Source organism: Nannospalax galili, unplaced genomic scaffold (genome assembly GCF_000622305.1).
Source record: "Nannospalax galili isolate Female #2095 unplaced genomic scaffold, S.galili_v1.0 scaffold159, whole genome shotgun sequence".
Lineage (NCBI taxonomy): Eukaryota > Metazoa > Chordata > Mammalia > Rodentia > Spalacidae > Nannospalax > Nannospalax galili.
This window is the reverse complement of record NW_008343239.1, coordinates 859,501-867,467: the sequence shown is the minus strand read 5'-3', so window position 1 is coordinate 867,467 and position 7,967 is coordinate 859,501. Positions and strand designations below refer to the sequence as shown.

Genomic DNA, 7,967 nt, shown 5'->3' with positions numbered 1-7,967 from the left:
CTGAATAGGCGAAACCCATATACAAAAAAGGCAACAGTGTGTCGATGCATAATTTATGTCCCACTCATAATTAAATGATGGTGCCTAGGGGATGGACTTAAAAAAAATTGATCTGTACTTTTCTTTTTCACCCAAAAGGATGTTCTATTTAAAAAAAACAAAAAGCCCAAAGTATTTTCAGCCAAGTATGCTTCCATTTAACATCCCAAGTCTGACTTTGGATTCGTATTAAACTCAAGCATCGGGAAGGGCAGGACAGAGGTGGGGATCCCCTTCCTCAATCTGCTGGCTTGGGGTGGGAGGATACACTGGAATTCAACACCTGCCCAGAGCATTTCTTTTAATTTTGAGACAGAGTCTAGCTGTGTAGCACAGGCTGGCCCTAAACCTGAGATCCTCCTGCCTCAGCCTCCTGAGTGCTGGGATTACAGATGTGTTCTAGTACACTCCAGTGTAGAGCTTCTCTGGGCTGGCTTCCCCTGCCCCCCATGGGTGTAAAATACGAAGCCTAAATAGTGCAAGGGCTCTCTTTCTGACAGCTCTTCCTTGACCCAAAGGCAGACTTATACTTCAGGGTTAGAGTAGAAGGGACCTTTTGGGGAATGCCCCACCTCCCCTTTCTTGCAGGCTATGGGCCAGAACTTGCTAGTCTCAGAACACAGGTGTAAGACACTGTTACCAGCCCCCACCCTCACAGAAATACAAATCCTGGAGGTGATGTAGGCCTGCAGAGACACCCCCCCCTTTCCCTCCACTCAGGGATGCTTTGAGCTGATGAGCCCTCAGGCCTCAACCCATCTGGGACTCAGCTCCAGGAAGCAGGTGGCTGCCCTAAGGCTAAAGGGCAGGGACTCTCCTTTATTGGAGCAGGAGACTGAGAGGGGAGTGCCTGGGGCCATGTGTGTGGGTTGAGGGGCTGGACACACCCTAGAGAGCAGAGCTGCTTTTGGCTCCTCCAGCTCACAGGCTGCGCACCCCTGAGGGCAGAGGCCCACCCCGTGGGATAAACTGAGTCCCTCCTGTGGTAGAAACCAGCCAGTAGAGCAGCAGAAAAGGAAAGCATTGTCAGTGAGGAAGACAGACCTCAGCACTGCTGACCCCTTTTTCTTCCCCTACAGGTCCTGGAGAGGCTGTTTCAGAGAGGTTTCAGTGTGGCTGCATCCTGTGGGGGTGGTGTAGACTCCTCCCAGTTCAGCGAGTATGTACTCTGTCGAGAGGAACGGCGACCGCAGCCCACCCCAACTGCGGTCCGGATAAAGCAGGAGCCCCTGGACTAAGCCCTGCCTCAGTTCCCCAACCTGAGGCCCTTCAGCCCTGAAACAGTGCTGAGGAGTTCCTGCCTGTTCGTGCTATGGGCATGAGACTGAGAATGAGACTGGAGCGTCTGAGCTCAGCCCAGGGAGCTCCAGGTGTCATGGCAGCAGAGCATAGGATGCCAGAGATATGCCCACTGTGGATGTGACCCAGAGATGCTATGGCTGCAACTCTGGTCCTGAGCCTGGCACAGCATCCTCTGCTGGGTCAGTCACTCCAGAGCAGCTGTCTGTCCCTCTCCACACCTGGCAGACTCTGGCAGGTCTCCATGCGCCCAAGATGGCTTATTTTTTTACAGTATTTAAAACAGAAGTACCTATCATTGCACAAGTCGGCAAGGCCGGTGAGGAACGTCGCTGCTTTACCTGGTGCTCAGTTCTCATTTGGATGTGCAGCGAGCCTCATGGTGGATGGGCTACTGGCATTTGGGCCCACGGGGGCTTGATAGGTTGGGGCTCGGGATAGATGTGGGGATGGCAGTGCAGGGGCAGGGCAGGCTGGGAGGAGGGCAGTCAGGGCTGAGTCGCTCTGTGACCTTTACCTGAGACATCTACCTTTGCTGCTGCCCAGGGCTCAGGCTGCACTTGGTATACACCTGACCTGCTAATGCCCAGGGTTTTCAGTCCCAGCTGACTGTGTGTGCTCATATTTGGGTTCTTGGAGAAGTCTCCGCCCATCCAACCAGCACAGGGCCACAGCTTATCTCAGGAATGGGCCCTGCTACCCTGGGACCTATCTATCAGCATCATCCTCTGGGTCCCCAGCTCAGGGAGCCACCCCCAGCTCCAATTTTCCCACACTTATGTGCACATCAAGTTTTAATAAAACTTAGTAAACTAGCCTGTCAGCAAGGCCCAGACCCAAGCTTACCTAGTGCTCTTGACCCCAGATTCCAACAAGGACTGGTCCTGAGACCTGCTGCCTCCCAGACTACAGGCCCAAAGATGGACACCCTGGCCTTGTGACATTCTCCCATGTGCTAGTTCCTCCCAACTGGAGGAACTGCAAAGAACTTGTGGGTGGGGTGCCTCAGCCGGCACCCCCTTGTGTATAACACCTGTAGACTTGTATATGACTCCTTTAATATTGTAAAGATGCCAACGTACAATTGTCGTGTGTTTGTGTAAACACATTATGCGTTCCCGGTTCATGCCATAAAGGACGCTATAAGCAAAGACTGAGGCTACATCTATGCAGAAGCTGTAACCACATTCCCTCTCTTGGTTCCTTGCAGGGAGGGTGGGTTCTCCCTGGGTTCTTGGAGGAGGAGCAGGGACTCGCTTGCTGCTGTTTATTATATTTGGGTGTTTGTTACTTTTGTGGGGTTGTACAGACTCTGAATTCTGAATCCCAGCCCCTAACCAGATACAAAACAGGTAAAGACAGGCAGAGGGGTTTTGAGGAGTTTGAACCCAGGCTTAAAGATAGTTGGAATTCATCTTTTTTTTTTTTAATTATTTTATGTGTATGGGTGTATTACCTGCATGTATGTAAGTGCACCCATGTCTTGCAGTGCCTTGTGGAGGACAGAAAAAGGCATTGGATCTTCTGGAATTGGAGTTATGGACGTTGTTAGCTGCCGTGTGGGTGCTTGGATTCTAACCCAGGTCTTCTACAAGAGCAGCCAGTGCTCTTAACCACTGAGCCATCTCTCCAGTCCTCCCCCTCCCTTTTTTTTGGGTCTTTTTAAAACAAGGTCTCCCTGTAGCCCCAGCTGTCCTGGAACTCACTATGTAGACCAGGCTCACAGAGATCCGCCTGCCTCTGCCTCCCAAGAGCTAGTACTCCAGGTGTGTGCCACCACACCTGACTTTTTTTGTTGTTGTTAAATCTTGCTATGTGTCCCAGACTGTCCTAGGACTCACTCTGTATCCCCAGCAGGGCTCAACTCCCTCCTCAGCCTCCCAAGTGCTGGGATTACAAGTGTATGTCACATCTAGTTTGTTCTCTTTAAAATTCCACCTGATGGTATAAGAAGGCATGGGATGGCCCAGGCCAACCAAGGGACAGAGCCATGCAGCCAGCATGCAAACTGGGTCCCAGATGTCACTTTCAAGAAGTCTGTGTATGTCCAGTGTTAGTGAGCCTGTTTGTGCTTTTCCTCAACGCCCTGTATGTTCAAACCCAAGAGGACCCTTTCTACATGCCTGCCAAGGGCCACCAGCCTCCACCTGCCTTGAGCTAGGGAATGCAGGCCAACAGCTTCAGGCTGAGGCCACTGAGACACCACCCCACTATACATTCTAATTTGCTGGACAAACTTGCTAGGCTTCTCCACTTAGCTGCGCCTTCAGCTGGCACATCTGCATTTTGGCATCAGGCGAGCAGCGAAGAGGAGGAGAAAGTGTTGTGTTTATTAGCAGGGAAGTCTTGTGAAAACAGTGAATGCTCTGTGTGTTTATGGATTTTTTTTCTGACATCATAACTAGCATGGGTCCTGATGGGTGGAGATCAGCACTCTGTGTAAACTGCAGCAGCTGGGCGTGGTGATACAGGCCTGTAATCCCAGCACTTGGGAGGTGGAAGCAAGATCAGTTTAAGATCATCTGTTCTCTGCTGTCTAGCCAAGTTTGAGGCCAACCTGGCCTTCATGAGACTGTCTTAAGAAAGAAAAGAGGAGAAAATGACTTAATAAAATCAAGAAACTCTATGAATTACGGGCCAGCCTGGTCTGCATAGCTAGTTCCAGGCCAGCCAGGGATACACAGACCAAAAAAAAGCTAATTTTATGTCAAGTGAAGAATTCCTAAATTTGTGGGAAAATGCTAAACTCCCATAGTGATGCTGTTACACTCATAAAATTTAAAAAATAATAAAATATTTTTAAAATAATAAAAATATTATTAGTCTCACTAGGTGTGGTGGTGCATGCCTTTAGTCGTAACACTTGGTAGGCAGAGACAGGCAGATCTCTGAGTTCAAGGCCAGCCTGGTCTACATAGTGAGTTCCAGGCCAGCTGGGGCCACAGGGAAATCCTGCCTCAAAAAGACCAAATGTCTCCATAAACAACCAGTACATACATATTTTCCATTATTTTTAAAAAATATTTATTATTTTTATTTTATGCATACAAGTGTATTGCCTGCATGTATGTGACTGCACTCCTGTTGTGCAATGCCGCGGAGGTTAGAAGAGGGCTTCAGATTCCCTTGGAACTGGAGTTAAGGATGGTTCATAGCCGCCCTATGAGTGCTGGGAATTGAACCTGGGCCCTCTGCAAGAGCAGTCAGTGCTCTTAACCACTGAACCATCTCTCCAGCCCATATTCTCCATTCTTTAAAGCGCAGAACAGGCATCTTACCAGCCATCTTTTGATGAGACATCATCAGTACTGCACTTCTTTTCTGTAAACCTCAGAGCTAAGCTAATTATTGTTTTTTGGTTTTTTGTCTTTTTTGAGACAGGGTCTCCCTGTAGCCACGGCCAGCCTGGAACTCCATATATAGACCAGGCTATCCTCAATCTCACCAAGATCTGCCTGCTTCAGTTTCCCGAGTGCTGGGATTAAAGGCTTATGCCACTTACACATTCCTTTTTTTTTCTTTTTAGTTACTCCTCGACTTTGTCCCTTAGACCGAATAAAGGATATTTTCTAAATTAGAGCTCCAGTGCTTTGTTTCTGTCCACTGGGGCAGCTGCCAGAGGCCCTCCAGCTTGCCAGCTCTTGAGTATGGATCCCATGTTCAAATCCCAAGCTCCAGCGCACACCAGTGCCCTCAGCAGCTATGTAGTCCCCCATTACTCAGCATGTACCCTGCTAACAGGTGTGCACATGAGTCATAGGGCCTCTGTCACCTCTTCCAGACCCCAGGGTTCAGGATACGGTGGGTCTTTTACATGATGTTATGGTTTGAATGTGGTCACTTCACCCAGCCAGGCATTTGAACAGTTGATCTCAGATGGTTGCACTGTTTGGAGAGTTTGTAGAGCTATAGGGACATGATGCTTAGCTGGCTGATGTAGGCACCAGGGGTGGGTCTTGAAGGTGATACCTGCTCTGGTTCTGACCTGAATTTGCTTTCTGTTTCTTGATCAGCATCATGTACTAAGCCTTGCCATAAGCTCTCATTCTCCTAGCTGCTGTGCCTTCCTCGCCAGAATGGACTGCACCCTCCAAACTGTGTGCCAAAATTCCTTAAGTTGTTCCCATTACGTATTTGGTCATAGTAATGGAAAAATTAACACAGCCAGTAACACAGCCACTTGATGTGGACCAAGCCACTAACACATTCCCAAAATAGGGGTAGAGCCAGGCATGGTGGAACATGGTTTTAATCCCAGCACTTGGGAGGCAAAGGCAGGCAGATCTTTGAGAGATGGAGGCCAGCCTGGTCTACATGGCAAGTTCTAGGCTAGCTGGGGCTACAGAGAGGCCTTGTCTCAAAAAGACCAAAAACAAGACAAAGTGGGGGCACATATTCCATGAAGCCCCCAACCAAGAGAAGACTGGAACTTGGCCCCCAACAGAGCCTCCTCCCTTTCCCTGCTCTCCCGGGAGAATTCTGGCAGCTAAGCTGGTCCCAACTCATCACACCCTGTCCTCTCTGACTCTGGAGACAGGTGAATACTTGCAGTGGCCCAGAAGGATACTTCATCCAGTTCACACAAGATGGAGGTTTCTTCTAAGTAGGTAGAACATACAAAGACAGGAGTCAACAGGTGATTTCCATGACATTTGGCACCAAATAATACAGGGTTCTAGACAGAGCTAGAGGGGCAACTGATGGCCAGAGAGGGCAGTTCTGGGCCTGGAGCCTGACACTGGGGCTGATAGGGGTGCTGCATAAGTGTAATACCCCAGTGTGATGGTCATAACTTCAGGTGGTTTTTTTTTGTTGTTTTTGGTTTTGGTCTTTTTGAGACAGGGTCACCTGTAGCCCCAGCTGCTGACCTGGAACTCACTATGTAGACCAGGCTGGCCTTAAACTCACAGAAATCCACCTGCCTCTGCCTCTCAAGTGCTGGGATTAAAGGTGTACACCACCACGCCCAGCCTTCAGCTGGTTTTAAGGTAGATGGGTAAAGGTATTTAGTCACAAAGCTCAGGCAGTTGGATAATACTGTCTTAATTTCTTTTCCTGGTGCTGTGAAAAACCACTCTGGCAAAAGTAACTTAAGGGAGAAAGGGTTTCTTTCGGCTCACAGTTCACGGTTACAGTCCCTCATGTTGAGAGAGTCACGGCAGCAGCACCTAGAGGGAGCTGCTCACATTGAATCTCTTACCATAGAAGCCAATGAATGCAGGCAGGCCATGCTCTACTCTCTCCTTTTCATTCAGATCAGGGACCAGCCCATGAAATGGTGCTGCCCACACCAACAGTGGGTCTTCCCACTTCAATTAACCTGATTAAGAAGTTCCTCACAAGCCAGGTGTGGCGGCGCACGACTTCAGTCCCAGCACTCGGGAGGCAGAGGCAGGCAGATCTCTGTGTGTTCAGGGCCAGCCTGGTCTACATAGCAAGTTCCAGGTCAGGAACTCCAGACAGGGAGATGCTGTCTCAAAAAAAAAAAAAAAAAAAAAAAAAAAATTTCCTTGCAGGCATGCCCACAGGACAATCTAATCAAGACAATTCCTCATTAAGACTCACCTGATGGCTTGCCACTGGTACACTTACATACATGCAGGCAATACTTCTACACATAAAAATAAAATAATAAATAGAATTTTTTAAAAAAAAGAGACTCACCTGATGATTCTAGACCAGGTCAAGTTGGCAAATAAAACTAACCATCATGGGGCTGGAGAGATGGCTCAGTGGTTAAGAGCACTGGCTACTCTTGCAGAGGACCCAAGTTTGTTCCCAGCACCCACATGTCTGCTAACAACAGTCAGTAACTCCAGTTCCAAGGGCTCTGATGCCCTCTTCTGATCTCTTTGGTAATTGCACGCACTGGTGTACTCACATACATGTAGGCATAACACTCAGACACATAAAAATAATTCCAAAAAAAAAAATTAAAACAAAAACTCTGTCATGTTGGTCTTGTCTCACATGTGACATGTGATGACATGATCAGCTCTCCTACCTACCATTCCTTTGTAGAGAGAGGGCTTGGCCCACCTCATTGCCACAAGTTCTATAAACGTATGTCCTTTAAAATTTTTGTAAAAGGGTTGAGATGGTGGTACATATTCTTAATCACAGCACTCAGGACGCAGAGGCAGACATATCTCTTGTGGCTTGCAGGTCTGCCTAGTTTACAAAGCAATTTCTAGGCCATCCAGGGCTACAAAATGAGATTCTATTTCAAAAACAATAATAATAATAATCAAGAATAAAGGAATGAGCTAGGTGTAGTGACACATTCCTTTAATCATAGCACGCAGAAAAGCCAGCCATAGTGGAGAATGCCTTTTATCCCAGCACTCAGGAGGCAGAAGCAGGCAGATCTCTGTGTATTGAAGGGCAGCCTACTCTACATGGTAAGATCCAGGCCAGCTGGAGCTATAGGGAGACCATGTCTCAAACAATGAAAAATCATAGCACTCTAGAGGCAGAGGTAAGTGGATCTCTGTGAGTTTGAGGCCAGCCTGGTCTACATAAAGAATAAAGGAATGATTTTTTTTCTTGAGACAGGGTCTCACTAAGTAGCCCAGGTTAGCCTCAAATTCAAAGTCTTCTTGCTTTATTTATAAATGTATTTATAAATT

The 7,967-nt window shown here is 48.0% G+C and overlaps 1 protein-coding gene across 1 annotated transcript in view; it reads left to right on the top strand.

Moving 5' to 3' along the window:
* The window catches only part of Kctd15 (potassium channel tetramerization domain containing 15), a 15,555-nt gene extending 13,066 nt beyond the window's left edge, over positions 1-2,489 (top strand). The window contains exon 7 of the mRNA XM_008839448.3: positions 1,119-2,489. Within this exon, the coding sequence (XP_008837670.1) occupies positions 1,119-1,277 (159 nt within the window). The 3' untranslated portion in view covers positions 1,278-2,489. The remainder of the gene's footprint in view (positions 1-1,118) is intronic.
* Positions 2,490-7,967: the final 5,478 nt, after the last annotated feature.